This window comes from Chelon labrosus (genome assembly GCF_963514085.1).
Source record: "Chelon labrosus genome assembly, chromosome: 6".
Taxonomy (NCBI): domain Eukaryota; kingdom Metazoa; phylum Chordata; class Actinopteri; order Mugiliformes; family Mugilidae; genus Chelon; species Chelon labrosus.
In genome coordinates this window covers 25,146,477-25,167,660 of record NC_140342.1, presented here as the reverse complement: position 1 = coordinate 25,167,660, position 21,184 = coordinate 25,146,477, and the positions used below count along the sequence as shown (strand labels likewise).

At 42.7% G+C, this 21,184-nt stretch overlaps 1 protein-coding gene across 4 annotated transcripts in view; it reads left to right on the top strand.

Annotated features, from left to right (window-relative positions):
* Positions 1 to 1,010: 1,010 nt before the first annotated feature.
* LOC311489660 (ATP-dependent 6-phosphofructokinase, platelet type-like) overlaps positions 1,011 to 21,184 on the top strand; it is a gene marked incomplete at its 3' end in the record, with an annotated part of 29,047 nt that continues 8,873 nt past the window's right edge. For 2 of the 4 annotated variants that reach the window (XM_084546843.1, XM_084546846.1), the window contains exons 1-16: positions 1,011 to 1,284; positions 5,859 to 5,932; positions 8,661 to 8,738; positions 9,253 to 9,442; positions 9,615 to 9,780; positions 9,884 to 9,928; positions 10,044 to 10,152; positions 12,383 to 12,478; positions 12,849 to 12,941; positions 13,043 to 13,168; positions 14,843 to 14,907; positions 15,138 to 15,207; positions 17,592 to 17,738; positions 19,295 to 19,365; positions 19,517 to 19,604; positions 20,967 to 21,119. In XM_084546843.1, coding sequence (XP_084402969.1) covers positions 1,176 to 1,284; positions 5,859 to 5,932; positions 8,661 to 8,738; positions 9,253 to 9,442; positions 9,615 to 9,780; positions 9,884 to 9,928; positions 10,044 to 10,152; positions 12,383 to 12,478; positions 12,849 to 12,941; positions 13,043 to 13,168; positions 14,843 to 14,907; positions 15,138 to 15,207; positions 17,592 to 17,738; positions 19,295 to 19,365; positions 19,517 to 19,604; positions 20,967 to 21,119 — 1,680 coding nt within the window. In that variant the 5' untranslated portion in view covers positions 1,011 to 1,175. The remainder of the gene's footprint in view (positions 1,285 to 5,858; positions 5,933 to 8,660; positions 8,739 to 9,252; positions 9,443 to 9,614; positions 9,781 to 9,883; positions 9,929 to 10,043; positions 10,153 to 12,382; positions 12,479 to 12,848; positions 12,942 to 13,042; positions 13,169 to 14,842; positions 14,908 to 15,137; positions 15,208 to 17,591; positions 17,739 to 19,294; positions 19,366 to 19,516; positions 19,605 to 20,966; positions 21,120 to 21,184) is intronic. The other 2 variants (XM_084546845.1, XM_084546844.1) reach the window with 2 other exon arrangements.

The window sequence follows — 21,184 nt, the reverse complement described above, 5'->3', positions numbered from 1 at the left end:
ATTTAGATTCACATAGAGAAAACAGATTTTTTAAAATATTTTTGCTTTCTTAATGTACACGGAGTTATTTCTATTACAAGATTTAAAGCAGAGATATAGTTGCGAAACACGTTTGATTGAGTCTGGCTAACTGCTAAGCTAGCCTTGAAGTTAAACTATTGAACCACACGGGCTGATTAAAAATATACAAATGGGTGGAAACTTTAGTCCAAACTAATTTAAAAAATGAAAATGTACGATAACCAGCAAATGTAAAAAAAACAAAAAAACAAAAAAACGTGTAAGCAAATGCTAAAATATTACTTTTCGGAAACAGCGACCCATGTGGCCTAAAGTTGGAATTACAGAGCAAGAACACGAACACAAGAAAGTTCATTATTATTTTAATTTTAATTTTATTTATTTATGTCTTACTTGTTTACGTTCATAAAATTGTCATTCATATTTAAAGACGATTTATTGAAGTCGTATAGGCTGTTATATTTACGCAAGCTAAAACAGCAAATAAAATAAGTAGGAAACAACGAAGAGAGATACAACCCTGAAATGCTAGTTCCTGTTTTTTTTTTTTTTTTTTTTAATGCAAAATATTAATGTGTATCAGAGCCAACTATCGTAAACTGTGTTTAAAGTGACAAGCTAGCCTTGAAGTAGGACTTTTGGTTAATAATTTAATATTTAGTTTAATATCGCTGCTAAAAAATACATAAATAAACACACCTGAAGGACTAACTAATGGTTTCTATACTTTTTTATATATTACTCTGTCAATATTAGTCAAATCTTTAGTTTTTGTTTATATGAACATATTAAATACAATAAATGCAGTCAATGACAGCACAAGCAAATATATGTTTTGCTAACACAACAAAATGGATTATTATTTTGAATAGAGCATAATAATATATATTTTTTTAATCATATAATTATATGTTTCTTAATTAAGAAATCCACACACGCCAATGTTTAGGTGTCAACTCTATGTGTAGCGGAGTGACTCCTCTCTCTCAATCTATGATCTTTGTAGATAGGGGTGTGAGGAGGAGGAGGGCGGTAACCACTGCAGTCTTACTACAGTATCTCACCCCTCTACTCTCCCACTAGTGTCGGATATCCACGGCGCTACTCGTCGCCGTCCACACTGTACATTTCAGCTCGGCTGTCAGGCGGCAGACATGGCTGGCACGGCGGCACCGAAGCGACAGGACACCCGGAAATTCTTCGAGAATCTGACCGGGGAGGGCAAATCCATCGGGGTGCTGACCAGCGGTGGAGATGCCCAAGGTAAGGCAGGGTTCCATTATCGGACAGCTCGTGGTCATGTCTCAAATCATTGTGACTTAATAAACTAACTAATTCTGCCTGTACTACTTTATATTATTTTACTATTATTAACATCGTTACTGTGGAAATATTAGTCACAACATATTTAATTTAACATTTAATTTCAACTTAATAATAATATCCGATTATGGACTGGTGGGAGCAAGGCTCTTCCTCCTGTGGAGGAAAAATACAAGATGCAGCTTTAGAGAGAGATAGAGCAAAATAATAATAATAATAATAATAAAGTTTAATTCATAATTTATGTGCAGTGGATCTCAATGACTGTTATGCAACAGCTTCTACGTGTGTTTACATGGATGCTATGTCTGTATTAAGTCCTAATAATAATCCCAGACAAGTTTCTAAAAGATGAGCCAATATCAACAAGTGATGCACTGAGCTGAGTAACTTATATATCTAATTAGCTGCAGGGTTTTCCTTTTCCTTTTCCTCATCGTGCATTCTGCACCATATCTCTTCTCTGGGAGGTTGTTCCTAGATGGCGGAGGCTTGTGTGTGGCCTCCAGAGCTTGTAATTCAGTTATAAACCCACTGGGGTTATAATAACATCTAATATATTGGAATATTTTTATATGATTTTGCCATGAGTCCAGACAGTAGAGTTGGTCCACATGACAGGATGTTGCAGCCTCATCACCATTCATTTTGTATCCAGAATCCACATTTAAGTCATTTAATCTAATCTCATCTAATTTATAATTATTCCCCTCAGGAATATATATATGTATTATTTAAAATAAAAATGAGGAAGCACACATATGTTACTGTAGATTCGTAAACACGTGTCTGACATGACAGAAGGATGAGTCGTGAGAGGACCAGTGTCAAGTTTCCAGACTTAAACGCGCTCACTTCCGGTTCAGTTTATTTTTATGAATAGGATAAAGGGGTTCGCTCTATTTTGGGGGGGCTGGAGCGCTCTTATTTTGAAGGAGACGTACGTTGACTTCCGGTGCCCTTGAGTGACTTTACGCTTCCTGTCTCTGGGGCTACGTGAGGAGCAGCGAGTATGCAGGAGAAAGAGGAATTAATGAGAATTAAATCTAAATTTTAACCTTGGATTTTTCTCCTAATGATGTAAAACTGCCTGTCGTGTATTATATTCAACAAATTGATGTTCTCCTTTGGGATTAATTTTGTGATTTTGGTGTTTTTATACCGTTGTCAGCTGTTACATAACCCAGTGTGCCTATGGGCTACTACTCAAGTGCAGTGGTGTGTTATTACTGCAGCATAAAACCTCACATCACTTCCAATGCTTGATTTTAGAGACAAGCTTTGAACTTTGCACTGACAATATTTATTTTTTTTCCTGGCTGCAGCTGAGACGTAATTATAACTATCACTTCAAAATGGTGTTATCAGCTGCTTTGTTTACACTGTTATTCCACTAATAATCAGGATTAAAATGTCACCACATAAATCAGAACAGACCGTCCTAGGGTTTCCTGTCATTTGTTGAAGACTCATCCAGCACTAGGGGGCGTGTTCTAATTCAGCATCTGTTTAAAATGCTCTCCTGAATTTGTATGCCCCTTCCCCTTCAACAAATCGTAGGCAATAGTATATAGTACGTGATCTGGATGCACATTGGTTGATTCAGCTGTCAGTCAAATATCATCATTGGTTCCACGTCTCTGGCTTTGGTTTTCAAGAACCACAGAAGGAGGAAAAAAGTGAAGACGTATCACTCTGGTACATTTTCCAAAGCCGCAAGCTGGATATAGCTAATGAGTTACTTCTGTTACGAGATTTAAATCATACATATAATCGCTCGTGTTTGATTGAGTCTGGTTTCAGCTGACAGCTAGCTGCTAAGCTAGCCTTGAAGATGAGCTATTGAAGCATGCAGGCTAATTAAAAACACACAAATGGGGGGAAGTCCAAATAAATAAATGAATAAATAAATAAAATGTATAATAACCATCTACTGTAAAAGAAGATGAAGCTTTTGAAACAAGCTCACCTTGAAGTATTACTTTTGGGGAACAGCGGCCACTGTGGCCAAAAGTGGGAACTACAAGACAAGACACATTGAAAATATATTGTTTTACTTGTCACTTGTAAAAGTACTTTTAAAATTGTGATTCAAGTTTCAAGATTCAGCGTTACTGGAAAAGTGGGCGGGACTCGCTCATTCATGTGCAGCTGACCAATCAGAGCAGACTGGGCTTATTGGGGTGTGAAAATATGTGAATACAGAGAAGCAAACAGCGCTCCGCTAGTTGTTTTTTCCTGGGATTTGGAAATGGAAATGAAGTAAAACTGACGTACTCGATTTTAATCTGACACGTTATTTTCTGTTTCAAAGAAAGTCCTCTTTACAAACTTCGCAGGACGTTGTGTTCCCACGGGAGCAGCTCTATTAACCTTGCTGTGAGATGATAAATGATTACCGAGGCGCATATTCCTACCACTCTGGGGAGAATACATGCAGACATAGTCAGCTGGAGATATTTAGTTAGTGTGGCAGGCCCGTGGGGGGAAAAATAAAATTGAGTTATTTTCCAAGAGCTCAGCTGAAACATGACACACACACAACGCCATTATCTGTCATCACCTTTTATTTCTTTGTATTATTAAAAAAAATCAAAAAAACTCATTAAAAACATTGTGTAGTTGAGGCCCAATCAGAACTGCCCTGGTCTCTTAGCAACACCAGCTCATATCCCGTCAGCACTGGTTAGCATATACAGCTAACTGCCTGAAACCACGTGCAGGCCTGGTTGTTCTGGGAACGGAAGCCACTCGTGTTGCTGCATCTGTCCTTTGTGCAACCTCTGTGATACAACTACAGATAAAAAAAAAAAATCTACATCAATGATTAAACACAATAAAAAAGGGAAGTCTGAATGGTGTCAGGAGATTGTTTAGATGTAGAGCTGAAACAGTTAATCACAACTGACTGGCTGACATTATTTGTTGACGTCCCATGTTTAGTTTGTCTTTGTTGATTTAATATCTGGCTCTGGTTTCATAGATTCTCGGTTTATGTTCGTGTGCAACGACAATAAAGGCTTATCTTATCTTAATTGACTGTGGCTCTTTACGAGCACTTTTCTTTCTCTCTGCTCTCGTCTACTTGGGTCTTACAAAACCTTTAAAATCTCCATTGCCAACCTGTTGAACGTGACTGGGTGTAAAACCGACTACGCTACAATGGCTACGCAAATGTTTTATACGTTTTGACGTAATATTTGCAAGGTAAACTGTAGAAACATATTGTTTGTGCTGCAGAGGAATGTGTGATTGCACCTTGATTGCAGTTCTTTGCCACAGAACGTGACAATAGTGGAGTGCAACGAGTTCTCGCAGCGATGTCTGATCAGAGCCCTAGAGCGAGGCATTGCCATCCAAGGAGTTAGTCACGTTCTGTACACATTCTGCAGACCAGTGCCAGTGAAAAGGGCTGGGTTGTTAGCAGCATGTGGTGTGGGAGGAAATCTGGCGAGAGAGCCGTGGTGGCTGTGAGAGGGCAGCTTGGGCATGTTGTGTTCTGTGTGCGACCACAGTCAGACTTCTTTGCTGAATGAGCAACAGGCTCTGTGGCGCAATGGATAGCGCGTTGGACTTCTAGTCAAAGATGTGAGATGTCATTCAAAGGTTGTGGGTTCGAGTCCCACCAGAGTCGTTCTTTAGCTCTTCAACATGTTCATCAATCAGCCAAAGCATTAAGAACAGGAGAACTGCAAAACTTTTAGACCTGGCATTCATTGGTGTGGATGTTACTTAGACATGTAGCACCCACCTAGACTAGACCAGGCACCCCCACCCCATAGCAATGACACTCCTTGGTAGCATTGCAAACATCATCTTACTGATAACCTTGCCTATCTTCAAGAAAGAGTCTAGAAATGCATGTACAGGTTCGTTTTGTTGCACGGGTACATTGACAATCAAGACCTTGGATGCCCATTTATACTTTTTATTATCCCATAAAATTGCAAACATCATCTGGTTCTGGTGATGTGCGGTAGCTCTCTAGCCCTTTGGATTTCATTTTGGAGCGTTTATCCATCCTTTCATCGTAATGTTGAGCTGCAGTTCTTATTTAGAGTCTGGCTCCTCTTATTAAACCCACCGTTTCCTGCTGGAATCATTAAAGATTGATCAGCTGTCTGTCTGCATGCTGGTTGCGTCCAGGGAAGTTAAAGGTCAGTCGTGCGTGCCTCCTTTTCTTGTAGGACCACAAAATTATGATTGCAGACTTCTGCTTCCTGCTTCTAATTTCACTAAGTGCTCCGTCAGACTCTCCTCCTGAGGGGCTCTCCTCTCCTGCGCTGTCTCCTTTCTCTGTTTTGACCTTTCCTGTTGTCTGCTGGTCTGTCTAGCTATTGCCACTCCCTCTTTACAGTTCAGAAGAGGATGTAGATAAGATCACTGGACACGGAAACACACATCATTTTAACAAAGACTGACGTTTTCCTAAACCCGTCAGCTGTGACTTTGCTGTTTTATCATTAGAAGTGTTTTCTTCTGTGACCACTAACCCCCCTGTCTCCCTTCCCCAGGCATGAATGCAGCCGTCCGGGCTGTCGTCCGAATGGGCATCTATGTCGGAGCAAAGGTCTACTTCGTCCACGAGGTGAGATGCGACCCAGCCTCAGGGGAGTCTGCGGCATCTCTCAGACTCCGCAGTGACCTAAACTAATAGTGACAAGCCTTCTTTATTTGGCTGTGATCGTCCTGAGAGAGCCAGCAGGACTCAGAGACCTGACATCACCCTAAACTTAACTTAAACTCACCAGCCACAGGAAATGTTAGATCTGGTGAGAGGAAGGCAAACGCGTTAAACTTAACTTGAAAGCAAAAAAGTCAAAAGTACACGTCTGTAAAGGTCGTCAGTCATCCAGGTCATGGTGTATCTAAAAAACTAAGCTGAAACAAGGGCAGTGGGACTTGTAGACGTTTCATCCAAGTCTGGCGTATAAGAGAAACTTGGACAGTTTAAATTTCTGACCCGGTTAACACAATGAGGAATAAACGTATTATCCCAAAGACAAAACACCCAGGGAAAGTGTAGTTCACGCAGCTCAGTTCATTGAACGATCTGTCAACAAACAGCTCTACAGGCCAGGATTCGGCTGTCCACCTGCACCTGAAGGACAAGAGACACTGTTTTGAAGACAACAGCGTCCACATTTCTTAAAGGAAGAACTCTTCTCTGAACCTAACATTCATTCATTCATTCATCTTCTGACCTGTGAAGGGTCGCGTTGGGGCTGGAGCCTATCCCAGCTGTCATTGGGCAAGAGGCGGGGTCCACCCTGGACAGGTCTCCAGTCTGTCTCAGGGCTAACACAGAGAGACAGACAACCATTCACACTCACCCCTACAGCCAATTTAGAATCACCAATGAACCTAACCAGCATGTCCGTGGACGGTGGGAGGAAGCCGGAGTACCTGGAGAGAACCCACGCAGACACAGGGAGAACATGCAAACTCAGCCCATGGATTAGAACCCAGAACCTTCTTGCCATCTGCCTTGGTCAGTTTGCCGACCAATTTTGACGTGTCCAACAGGCTCTGTGGTGCAATGGATAGCGCGTTGGACTTCTAGTCAGAGATGTGAGATGCCATTCAAAGGTTGTGGGTTCAAGTCCCACCAGAGTTGTTCTTTAGCTCTTGAACATGTTCATCAATCAGCCACAGCATTATAGACAATTCAGTGTTCTGCTGGGAAACTTCTGGACCTGGCATTCATTGGTGTGGATGTTACTTAGACATGTAGCACCCACCTAGACCAGACCAGGCACCCCCACCCCATAGGAATGACACTCCTTGATGGCAGCAGCCATCCCCAGCAGGATGCAGCCTGACACACACAACTCATCCTTCTCTGAACATTGGAGGTGGACAGAGATATAATCAGTCATCAGTTTGTCTGAACACAGTCCTAATATCTGTCTCCAAAAGGTTTTACACCCTCGTACTGTAGGGTCAATAATGGGTCTCATTCATTTGAGAAAGAGGACAGGATCGAAGACTTGGATGAAACGTCTTCTAGGGACTCTTGCCCTTGTTGCCCTTGTTTCAGCTTGTCTCAGAGAGTATCCTAATACTTAATCCTCTCTTACTTTTGCCATATCAAAAGAAAAACTGTTGTATTCGTTTTAAAAATTCAATGTCTTTGCCGAAACTCAGACCAGGTCTTCAGAGCTAATCCATCACGCAAAACGTCTTCTTAAGCATCGAAGCTGTTGTTAAGCTGCATCCACTGATGAAGCAGCTAAAGTGATAGAAAAGCTGTGGGAGGCGTTCGGTATTGAATGTCAGAGGACATTTGTGCAGCTTCGAGGGGGCAGGACGCCACTGATGGCGGCGTCAGTGGCGGACAGACATGATCTGGTCTCAGTGTGGATATAATTGGATTACCAGGGGCAGGCTTCATCCTTCACCGGCTGCACTGTCACCCCCCACCCCCACCTCCATCAGCCTCCAATAAGCACTGGGCTGGAAGTAACGACAGCTGAGCGCCACGATGCCTTTATTTGGGTTGGGAGCTCATCTGGTGGTTTGAATCTCTGAATACAACGCTGCATCTATAAAAACAAAACAGGAAATAAACCATAACTCACATAAGTTCCTCTTCTGTTTTGTTGTATTGTTGTAATCACACTTACGAGGAATTGTTAATGTGCTTGCAGCTGTTTTAATAACCGATTCATTTTAATAGGCGGTTTAGGCTTCTGCGTCGATTAGATGCCGTAGCTACGGCAACAGCACAGACCCTAACACCGTAGTGTGACATGCACCTCCCCAGAAATGTAACTACGCAATTTTCTAAGTGATTGTCTTGGATCAATAAAGATGGAACACATCGAGGAAAGGAACGGAGGATGTTCAGAGAACAAACATTCGTATGACTCGTCTCTGTTGTGGAACTTTCACAGAAATTTCGCCAGTTTCAGTTGCCGTTGTTAATTAACAGAGCAAGCCAGACTGTTGAGTCTAAATGGCTTGCACCGGCATAGGCTACGTACGCAGGTTACGTAGATAGGTTACGTACATAGCCTACATACGTAGCCTAGGTACATATCCTATTTACGTAAGCTACGTACATAGGTCATGTACCTAGGTTACGTACGTAGGTTACGTAGGTAGCTTACGTACATTGCCTATTTACGTAAGATACGCACCTAGGCTATGTACCTAGGCTACGTACGTAGGTTACGGAGTCTATGTCCCACAGTACCTTAAATGAGTCTTAAGTCTTTTACAAAGCAACAAAGACAAAGTTGTTCTTGTTTCAGCTTCTTAACTGTGTCACAAATCATAATAAATTTAATGTAGGTTATGTTTTCATTGTTCAGGGCTACCAGGGGATGGTGGACGGCGGAGACAACATCAAAGAGGCGTCCTGGGAAAGCGTCTCCAGCATGCTGCAAGTGGTGAGCACATGAGCTTTCTGCTGCTGTTGGACACTAGTAGCCTGTCGAGTTTTTAATGTAGATGTGGAGGTGGTGATATAAACCTTTAATAACCATGTAAACTCTTGATCTTCTGGTTTCGCTCTGGTTACTGGAACAAATCCATTCTGTCTGTAAGAACACAAGATGAGGATTTTCCAGGAGGGCCAGAAACATGGAGGTTGAGAAGATCAACGAAATGTCCATCTGTCCCATTCTACTTTAAAGAGTTTTACATTTAATATTCTGTTAATAGCAAATAAGAAAACTGGAAACTCCCACAGTTGAGGACTTTAACAAAGTTAGGAACTAACATTTACCTTGAGACTGGAAAAAAAAGTAGTTTGATAACTGATGCGTTTATCGTCTTTCATGCATTCAGCTAGATATCAACCCCAACAGCAAAATAAATTAGCCTTTGAACTATACACTCATGTCCAGAGGAAGCTAAGTAGAAATACTAGATTTCCCGATATATGACGTATGTGTTTCTCAGGGCGGTACAGTGATCGGTAGCGCCCGCTGTAAGGAGTTTCGTACCCGCGAGGGCCGCCTGAAGGCTGCACACAACCTGGTGCAGCGCAGCATCACCAACCTGTGCGTGATCGGTGGAGACGGCAGTCTGACCGGAGCCAACCTGTTCAGGGAGGAGTGGAGCGGCCTGTTGAGTGAACTGGTCCAGCAAGGTGATCGCTGACTTTACATACGATATAAGTTTACAGGTGTGTCCGAAACGGATTGATCGGCACATACGCTCACATGTTTGAGGAATTTTGTCTCGGTGGGACAGTTCAGGATATAAAGGGAGCTGACCAGATGGCTTCTACATTAACAAAGTGTTAACTCGTGTCCCTCTAGGTCTGATCGATGAGGAGGCAGCCCGCAGTAACTCCGTGCTCCACATCGTCGGCATGGTCGGCTCCATCGACAACGACTTCTGCGGCACCGACATGACCATCGGCACCGACTCGGCCCTGCACCGGATCATTGAGGTGGTGGACGCCATCATGACCACGGCTCAGAGGTGAACAGATCTACCCTGTGAACAATCGGAGACGTTTTTTGTGACAGTGTCTTTTGTGGTCTGTCGTGCATTTAACAGACCAACACACTTTCTGTTTTAACAGCCACCAGAGGACGTTTGTGCTGGAGGTCATGGGGAGGCACTGCGGGTAGGTGCTTTTCTTTTTGAGTGAAAAACAAACATATATATTAGAATATTTTCTGTTGGAGTACATGTTCGTTAGACAACATCTAATGTACTTAACACTGTACGTGTGTGCTCAGATATCTGGCCCTGGTCAGCGCCCTGGCGTGCGGAGCAGACTGGGTTTTCATCCCAGAAATGCCTCCTGAAGACGGCTGGGAGGACACCATGTGTCAGAAACTGTCTGAGGTAACACACACTGAATCATTTGAGTGTCCATTTAATATGACATGTACATATCAGTAAATGGACTCTTCTACATAGAGTATGCACCTGCTCAACATACATTTATTTAAACTCAGATTCAGTTTCCAGGGTTTGTTTCCAGGAGATACTTGATCTCAAATTCACAACCCTCAAGAGTTTGACTGAGTCATCATTGCACAAACAGTGTTTTAAAACTCTGTGAAATCCAGTGTAAGTGCTCTTAACCAGCTGAACGTGTTCAGCTTTAGTCTCCAACAAGGTCAGGTATGGAAAAAAAAATAAAAATCTCAAAAGCTCACTGTCCTCACTTGATCTATGCTCCAGTTGTTTACAGTTTGCTTATAGAGGGCTCACTCGATGGTGACAGCTGAAACGAGTGGTATGAGCTAAGTATAGATCCAGGCACCACAGGAGGAGCTGGGAGGTTTATTCCTGTACAAAAGCTACGACTCTGGTGGGACTCGAACCCACAACCTTTGAATGACATCTCAAGTGCCTGACTAGAAGTCCAACGCGCTATCCGTTGCGCCACAGAGCCTGTTGCTTGTGGCTGCTTTTTGTCTCAACATATCCAATGACGTAACCAGACTTCTTAGTTTTACTCAACAGTTTGTGTTTTTCCTGACAAAATTCCTGCAAGAGATGAATTGACCTTGCACACACACACATATAGGCAACTACTGGATTGTGCAGACATCAAACAGGATTGTCTTTCTATAAAAAGTACAAGAAAACCAAAACATCCCAACATCATCTGAATCCGATTTAATTCCGATTTTAATTCTTTTAAATCAGTCTGAACAAACAAGGCTCATTGTCAGGAGGAAAACCAGCAACTCTGGTTTGGATTCGGTCTACATGTAATTGCTGAATCCAGTCAGTTTTTGTTGTGTAGATTGACAATTGAACATTGAACGTTGACGTGGAAAACCCCCAACACTGATCTGACTCCACACCATTAACTCATCTATGATGTCTCAAGATGTCCAATGCACTATGCAATTGTGGAAATACAGTTAGGGAGTATACACCTTATTTTTAAGGAGATACAAGTTCATGAGCAAAAGCTACGACTCTGGTGGGACTCGAACCCACAACCTTTGAATGACATCTCAAGTGTCTGACTAGAAGTCCAACGCGCTATCCATTGCGCCACAGAGCCTCATGCTGTGTTGAGTTGACACACACAAACACACACGTCTGTTTTCAACCAGTAGGTCATTGGTTTCATGGTTTTTGCTATAAATTGGTGTTAACATGCATTTGCCAAGAGATTTGATGAGCTCAGTTTGTCTTATTATTATTATTATTATCGTCCAGAGTCGATCTCGGGGTTCCAGGTTGAACATTATCATAGTCGCTGAAGGAGCCATTGACAGACAAGGACAACCCATTACTTCTGATTTTGTGAAGGACGTGAGTAGAGCTCAGTTTCATGCTGACGCAGAGGGGAACCAGAAGCTGGACCGGCCGGTGGATACGAACACATCGGACGGCCGGAGTGTCACGACAAAAGTTCTTACAAAGTCCAGACACTTGCCACATTCTGCGAGACGTTTCTACTTATTACTTTCACAGAAAATGACTTTGAACCAGTGTTTAACAATCACACTGAGGTCAATGTCACCAATCGAGGGTTTTTCCATTGGTAATTCTGGGAAATGTAGGATATTGACAACTTTAGTGGAAGTAAATGGTTCCACCTTCATGTATCATGTCCCCCTAGTGTCGTGCAGTTCCGTCGATTGACAGTCGGTGGCAGCACTGAGTAACCTGGCAAATGTCTAGAAAAAGACAAAGAAGAAATTGCTTCTTCTTCTTCAAATTTCATGACTGAAACAATGGAGGTGGCCTTCATGTGAGCAATGAAATGCGTTCAATACATTTGTTAGATATGTCCACAGGACACCTTTAAGCCAACTTCTCCATTTAACTACACAAGTACATAACGTTGCAGAGCTGGGTTTGAATTGTTCTTGTGTATTTTGAAATTCTCTGTTGAAAACAAAATGTCCAGGTTTGCTACATATGTGGAGCTTCTCCCTAAAATGTGGCAAGTGCCTGTATTTTGAGACGACGGTGGCGACTCGGCTAAATGTTAAAGGTTTTTAGCTTGTCCTCCGTCCTCGGGCTCCAGCTTTTGGCAATGCAAAACTTTCCTCATGTCATGTTTTTTTCAAACGCCTGTGCTTCTTCTTCACTGTCCCTCTAGAACCGCGCCGAAAGGAAGCGGCTGAACATTATTATTGTAGCCGAGGGCGCCATTGATAGCCACAACAAGGCAATAACTCCTGATTATATCAAAGATGTAAGTACAGAAGTGGGGAAGGCCGATCGATCGAGGCATGGCGGACCTGCAAACTCTCCTCCAGACGCATGGACCCTTTTGTTTTTTTAATTTCACGGTTTGACGTTGGTTTCCTTCAGCACGCTGTAAACATTTTACATCTTACTTGTAGTTGCTGTGTTTCACCCTTTCCCCAACTCACCGTGCACCCTAAGCCTTGAGTTCCCTTTGCATGCACATTATTTGGCACTGGCTAACATGACAGGAGACGTTTTGCATGATTTCCCCATCTGTTTGACACTTTTATTTCGGTGTTTTCCTGAAGATGTCATTAAAATCTGTCGTACACTACATTCCTCGCATTAATTGCATGCTCTCGGTTTGCAACCAGCTGGTAGTGCGCCGCCTGGGCTTCGACACCAGGGTCACTATCCTGGGCCACGTGCAGAGAGGTGGAACCCCATCCGCCTTCGACAGGATCCTGGTAAGCCTCCATCCCCCTACGCTCCCTCGATCATTAAATGTAAATATCTGGTCCTTAGGTGTGTTAGTTGCTCACTAGTCACCTTTAAATGACTTTCCCAGGCGAGTCGTATGGGCGTGGAGGCCGTGCTCGCGCTACTGGAGGCGTCTGCCAACACCCCGGCCTGCGTCGTGTCTCTGGTTGGCAACCAGGCCGTTCGGCTGCCGCTCATGGAGTGTGTTCAGATGGTGAGTGTTGGTTCGCAATTTGATATTGCACCACTAAATATTAGCTTTAACCGTTACCTATAATACAGTCACATGTTTTCCATGTCATTAAAAAAAGCAGCAGGCAGTGGCAGTAAAACCTCCAACCCTCAACATTTTGTTGTTGTCACTCTAAACCTTTTTCTAAGTGGCAGGTCATGGTATAGCTCAAGCGAAAACAGAAACTAAACAGACTGGAGAGAGGGAGGGGGGCTGCTTAGAGTCGTTGAGATCGTTGATAGGGTTGTTTAAATGAGGTCTGTGCTTAGATACAGATAAAGCTTGCTTGTTAAGAGCTTAAAGTAAACGTAGTGTCAACGTAGCCAGGACAAATCGAGGATGCATTTAAGTGATCTGATCTCTGACTACATGTGGAGGTAGACTGGGACGCATTTGACCTCATTCCTTTGGAAGCGTGAGTCACAGTAAACACCACCTACTCAGCAGGGTGCTCCTTCGTGAGCAGTAAAAACAACAAACACTGTTGTCGCCCAGGTCGGATATGAACGCAAGGTCTTAACGGGGCCAGAGGACAATTATTCTCCAACCTGCTTGAAATCTTGGACGCTAAATAAAATGATCTGATAAGATTTGCATGTGTATGTGCCCCAAAAATGGCGGTTCTGCCCCGCTGTGGAGCGTCAAATCTGCCAGAATTATATCAGAAGAAGAATTAACTCAGTAGAAGACGATGTCTCCACATGTTCCAACGTTCATCTTTTCTTGTTTGAACATCTGGTTGTTTTGCTACGTCTGTGTTTCTGTCCTTTGTGGAAATCAACAGATCAAGTGTTCACATGGTTATTTATTTTTTAATTCATTTATTTGATAGGAACAGTGCACGTTAATGAACATCTACTCAGACAGAAATAGATGTAAATATGCCAGATTATAGCAACAATCCTAATTTGCATCCGCACTCCCTCGGCAGGTAACACAAAAACATGATAAGACATAGGACAGGACAATAGAATACAAGACATTACATTACTAAGAGGATGAAAGTCAATGGTAACGAGACTGGTTTGCTTTCAACCACTGCTTGAGGTTAGTTTTTTTGAAGGTTTGTAACGTGGGACACTCACCTTATGGAGAGTGGAAGACTGTTCCAGAGCGTTTTGTTGACCTCACAGTCCCCTCTAGAGGAGGCCCTGGTCCTGAGACCGCTGAAAGTCAGACATGGGAGGTGGGGCAAGTCCATGTAACACCTTGAACATCAAACAAGCAAATTTAAAATGTTTTAAAATGTTCCTACTGCTTACACCACCCCAACTCAGTCTGATTTGGTCCAGTCTGTTCTAATTAATGTGGTTACCTGAAGCCCCTTTAATCTGATTATTAGTGTAATACTAGTGTTGGTGCAACTGCAGCAGCTTTTTCTATGTGATATCAAAATGAGTGAAACATTTTCTCTTTTTAAAAAACAAATGGATTTTTTTTAACGATAAGCGACCTTAGATATTACCTAATTAACCACATTTCACTTAAATTACTGTTAAATAAGAGTGGCAGCAGTACATGGGCAGATTCCTCCTCAGAGCATCTGTACTAATTTGTAATACATTTCCCCAAAACTGACCAGCGAGACACAACCAAGCAAGCTAGCTAAAAGTGTTTGTGTTTGTTGAATAAGTTCTTTTTTTTGTCCTTCATCAGACCCAAGAAGTGCAGAAGGCCATGGATGAGAAGAAATTTGAGGAGGCGGTCAGACTGCGCGGCAGGTATTTATGAAATTCCAGCACGAGCTGAAAGGTTTCTGAAATGTGCCTACAATCAAATTTAAAATGCTTTAGCGGTGCTTCTAGAGAGCGAGTTTATATTGAGCTGGTTGTGTGCCCTGCTTCCAGCTCAACTGTGTTTCTATTGATTTACAGTTGAATTGCTTTCTGTGCGTCAGAATTCATGTCTACACTGTTTAACCTTTATTGTTTACATTTTGTAATCTCTGCAGGAGCTTTGAAAACAATCTGAGCACCTACAGACTCCTCTCCTACCGCAAGGCGGACTCTGAACTTCCAAATGTAAGTATCTCTACAACAAATAAAACAAAATAAAATAAAAGATAAAAATACTTATAAACCAGTAAACCCCATAGATCACAGTTTTAATTCTCCTGATGTGTCTTTTCCCCCAGCGGCTCTTGAGATTTGTACATTAGCTATAAGGTACTTCCTGGCCAGGTGCATTGTGGGTGCCGCAGTCTTTTTGTGACACTAACAGAGTCTGTTTTTCTGTAACCGTCTGTCCCGAGGGAGAGGAGCAGGAGGCGGGGGACAGGGAGCGGCTCCATGTATGTGATGAGTAATGAGCAGCCTCTAGGTCGGCTTCTGACGCAGGCGTAGTTCATACAAACAGCTCTTTAGAAGCTAGCCTAGACCTTTTATTTTTTCCCGTTCTCATCCGTCTTCCTGTTCTCTTCAGCTTCAAGTTCCTCAAATGCTGAGATAGAATTTGAAAGTGTGTGGGGTTTATCTGAAAGACTAATACCTAAAAAAGAAAACAAGCTGAAACAAGGACAACTGGACTTGAAGAGTTTCTTGATGACATTTGATCCAAGTAGCTGCTTTATCTTTAAATGGATAGTGGGAAGTTAGGGTTTTCACCTGAAAACCAGATGTTAAGACTTTGCTGTAAATTGATGACAAATTACACCGATCAGCCACAACATTATGAGAAGTGAATATCTTTGACCATCTTGTGAGAATTCAGTGTTCTGCTGGGAAACTTCTGGACCTGGCATTCATTGGTGTGGATGTTCCTTAGACATGTAGCACCCACCTGGACCAGACCAGGCACCCCCACCCCATAGCAATGACACTCCTTGATGGCAGCAGCCATCCCCAGCAGGATGCAGCCTGACACAGGAACCCACACACAAAAACATTTTAGGAACAACTTAAAAAAAAAACATGAAGAACAACACAAGGTGTTGACCTGGCCTCCAGTGTTGACCCTCAGAAGGTCCATGTCCATTCTCTGATGAGTCACAACTGTTTTGGAGGCACAAGGGAGACCTACACAACATTAGGAAGGTGGTCGTAATGTTATGACTGATCGGTGTTTGTCTCCAATTCCGAATAGATGGCTTCCTTTACTCCTTTTGCACAACATCTGTCTTCTCTAGCTAAAATATGGATGTTGTTGTCCTCTAAAGGAGCATCCCTTGTGCTTCAGGTGTAGGTGTAGTCGTATTTAAACCCCAAATCTCCACCAGTCTTTTAGAACTGAAGAAGTTACTTGGGTGAGACGTCCAGTTGCCCTTTTGTTTTTCCATGGGATGTACAGTGGCCTGTATGTCAGAGAACCCTCACAGACCGTAGGACTAATCATCTGTGAAGCCTAATTTTAGTTTCCAGACAAGTATTTATCCGGTAACGGTGCCACAAAATGACAGCGTCAGTGCTCGTCACCCGTCGTCCCGTCTGTCTGTCCTTTGCTTTTGCTTAGAAGTGCTAGACTTGCACGGAGACGCATCAGTGCTACAGTCGAGGACAATCGCAGTGATCTGCTTCAAACCGTAGCCACCTTATACTTTAATACCAAAGTCATTGGAGACAGAGGATGAAAGTGCGTCCTCTGTCTCATAACTCAAACTGGACAGGCTCCATGCTGTCTTTGGTGCAAAGGGTTAGTGGTTGCTAATGTCCTCCTGTGAACCTGTATCTATATGATGCATGCCTTGCCTACATGCCTATCTTCTCATGTGCATTAGTGGTGTCTGGCAGCCAAACAAGAACTGTTATTTGCTCATTTTAGCACAAACTCTACAGATATTTAGGCTCGACACTCAAACCTTGCAAGTGAACACAACGGTGCACGGGTACCTGTCCATTTTGAGATCCTCCATATCATCTGACTCAATCCTGACCCTGACAGTTCAGTCTCTGTCGTTGAGTGTATGTATCCTGCATTCACATGTGGAGCACATGCACTCAAATACAGGGGCTTCCTTTGAAATACAGCTTCAAGATTGATGTTAAACTAAGTTATTCTAGTTGGGGATTATCTGCTTGATTTTCAGTGGTTGTCGTGTGAAAGCAGCTGCTGCTTCGCTGCGTCTTCTAGCAGCATGTGGCTTCTTGCATGTAAGGCCATCTTTGCCCGCCGTCGCCTGGCTTCCCGCCTGGCAGCTAACGGGACGTGGATGACATTTTAAGGCAGCGAGGGCGGACAGCTCCATGACTGCCTGTCTTCGTTGCCTCTAAAAAGTTGCAGAAATACCATCGTCCTCAAACATGCCATGTTTGTACACTGAATGCAAGAGTCACGCCGAAACGTGATAAAGCCTGGAGGCGTAGGAACATAAGGCCCGAATGTACATGTGCAAGAGCTGAGTTCTGCTTCCTCCGCTTAGTGGATTTCTGGGTGTTATATGTGTGTGACTGGTCCTCTCTGTCGCCCACAGAGCACCTTTAACGTGGCGGTGTTGAACGTCGGCGCTCCTGCAGCAGGGATGAATGGCGCCGTGCGTGCTGCTGTCAGAGTGGGAATCACCGAAGGCCACAAAATGTTTGCGGTCAACGACGGCTTCGAGGGATTCCACAAAGGACAGGTGAGCATATGCAATATGGTACATGTCGAGTGGGGGGAGGAGGGGAACATTTTTAACAGATTCTAGCTTTTTAATACATCTATTTAAAGTTCCTTTGAAGGTTCAGGAGGAGATCATTTGTATGCACTGACTCTTTTGCGGACACAAAGCTTGTATTTATAGGAATATGATATTCCAGCCTACATCAGAAATGTGTATATGTGCCTTATATACTCATTCATTCCTCGTCCGCTGACTGCATGCAAGCCTTCCTCAGCAGCACTAGAAGTGGCCCGTTGAAAAGAGATGAACTCCCGAGGCGAGTTGTCATGTAGAAGGATTAGACGTGATTGAAAAGTGAAGCCGTGATCCCTGAATAAAACCCAGACTAAGTAGGACACTGATTATGATGAAGGGCCGAGGGTTGAATGTGGCTCCGCCGTCACAAGGATGAGAGTTGGATAATGGAGAGCAGCGTCTGGCGCCACAGTTGAGCCACATTCTCTGACTGAGTTGTTGTAAAAGTACTTACTGTCTGGACCATAGACTGTATATAAATATGGATGATGGAACAGCTCCTCTAAAGTGGAGCCAAAGCAAATAGAGCTCCCCCTGGTGGCTGGCTGCAGTATAGGTCATAAGCTCCGCCTCCTCCATCTTAGTGGGCGGGACTTGGGTCGAACTAAAACACTAAAATACACGTCAAATACATGTTTTTTTAAGGATGGTTTCAGTAATTTTAGGTAGTTAATATTATTTTGATGCATGGTCAAGAGTCCATGTTTTGGATACGCTCGTTTTAGAAACAGGATGTGACATAATACTGACCACCAGTTGCCATTCCAACCACTCTATAATTTTTTTTTTTTTTTAAAGTCAGTACAGTGTATAATCCAAACATTTCCTTGTAAGCGTAGAATTAATGAAATGAAAACACGAGTGAGTCTGGAGGAATTGTGGGCGGGCCTCCACTCTCGGACCGTACTGATCAGACTCTGGCTTCAAACTAACAAGATGATGCCGCCTGTATCTCCAGGAAAATGGCGTCAGTTTGGCTAATGCAAGGAATTGGGGACGCATTGTCCATATTTATATACAGTCTATGTTCTGGACAGTGACTCGTTCTCATTTTGTACATCCGTCTCTACGATTTTCTCAAGAACGCTCTGAAGGAATTTCTTAAAATTTGGCACAACTGGAAGCTAAAGACCAACTTCTTCGGCTACAAATTACGTGTGACAGAAAGTTTGTTTGGCGTCACCCCATTTGGGGACGTTTGGCAAAGATCAGTCGGGTCAATCAAATAGTTTGGGCAGTCCAATTGCCTGCAGAGGTAAACACACACAATCAATCTGAAAATTAAAACACACAAATGTCTAAAAGGAAGAATAAACTTCACCGTGACTCTAATGTTCCTTTAAAGTCACATATCATGGTGAACCTTCAGCTTGACTAGTTGTGGTCATTTTAGTTTGAACAAATACATGGTTTCATTTGTCCAAAGTTTCAAATCTTTGAGATTTTAGCCAAATTAATGACATCTTTTTTTTCTTTCTTTTTTCGTTTGTTTTTGTCAGATCAAGGAGATCAAATGGGGGGATGTTGGAGGCTGGACTGGCCAGGGAGGGTCCCTGCTTGGGACAAAAAGGTAATTTGAGGTTAAAGTCATTTTGAATTCATTTTCTATCTTTAAAAATAAACTTAAAAAAGCGGATAAATTAGGATACTCTTATTATTTTAGTTAATAATGAGTGATGTGGATGCCCAGAGAGTTATTATTATTTTTTTTTATGTCTTAGAACTCTTCCAGGAAAACATCTGGATAAGATCGCGGAGCAGATGAGGATCCATAACATCAACGCTCTGCTCGTGATCGGAGGATTTGAGGTGTGTAACTTGATTACTTGATTATTACCTTTTTATCTCTGAACATGTTTTATATCTTAGAAAAATACGATGAAAAGTCTCAATATTGATCGACTGTATTGTGCCATTGTTTCATCCCTTAAAGCTACCGATAACTATATAACAGCAGAATTGTAGTAATCAGTTAAAGATAAATAAGATGAATTGTTTTCATTGTTTCTCTCCAGTATTTTAAGTTAACTATGATTTGTTCAACATTGCTGAGCGTGTTTTTCACCAATTTACCCTTTCTGACATTTCAACTTGAAAAACATGTCTTGACATCTTTATTTTCATTATGTAATCGAGACACATTTAAATGTTCTAGGCTCTCTCCTTGTCTCTCCATATATGGGCGTTGGCCAAACTGTAAAGCCAAACTGAATCATAATTAACCAAAAGATTAAACTGAAACTAATTGACACTGTGTCAGTTTGATTGGTTTTGATTGACTTTGACAGCTTGGCCAAAAAAAAAAAGTGTACACTGCCTTCATCTTTTGTCTTTTTGTGTGAGGAACCATGACATCAACTTCCTGTGTGTGTCTCATCGTCCGTCCTGATTGGCCTGGCTCTCTCCTCTTGGCTTCTCCCTAGAATACACTCCCCCACCCCTCCCCCACAGACCTTTGTTTGTCCCCTTACTACCTCCTTCCCCACATCTACCATGAACAGGCCCCTCCCACTTTGTGACAAACCACACCCAATGCGTCGTAAGCCACACCCACTTTATGTTTACATGGGTTTATGGCTTCCGCGTTCTTGACACATCGAATGTTGAGATTTCAGAGCACGTTCCCCATAGTCTTGAGGGGGTTTTAGCTCTTTACTAAGTAAATTAACAGAGTTACGTACTGCAATATCAAATTGAAACACAATTATAACAGGAAATATTAAAAATGCAATTAAAGCTATAACTATTTACGGCTTATCAAATTGTTAGAGTGATGCATCCCTTGAATATTTTACTAAATTATAGAAAATCTGTATATTTCATGTATAAAATGATCATTAGCTATCTAAAATTGAGTTTCCATTCATGATGTGCACAAAGATTTGGCTCCAGTGGGATGATAACAAAAAATCCATCAGTGCAGCTTGACCTACATTGATGTGTAACTGCACAATAGCTGAAAATTGATCATGTACAGAGTAGTTATCACAACCAGTAGTCATATCTATCCCCTACGAGCTTTCCCATCATGATTTTCTCCAAGAAACCCACTCACATCCTCTTGTCAGCTGCACTTGTGACGACCTCGGCACTAGGCCTCTTCACTTTCCTCCCATCTGTGTGCACCTCCTCAAACACTGACCAATAAGACGCTGGCTCTCACCGCTGCAGGCCTACGTGGGATTACTGGAACTCTCTGCGGCACGGGACAAATATGAGGAGTTCTGTGTGCCCATGGTTATGGTCCCCGCCACCGTCTCCAATAACATACCCGGCTCAGACCTGAGCATTGGCTCAGACACGGCTCTGAATGCCATTACCGATGTAAGTGTGACTGGGTTGGAGCGCATCCCAGTCTGTCGGAGTTTGGGGCTTTGCTGATGGACGGC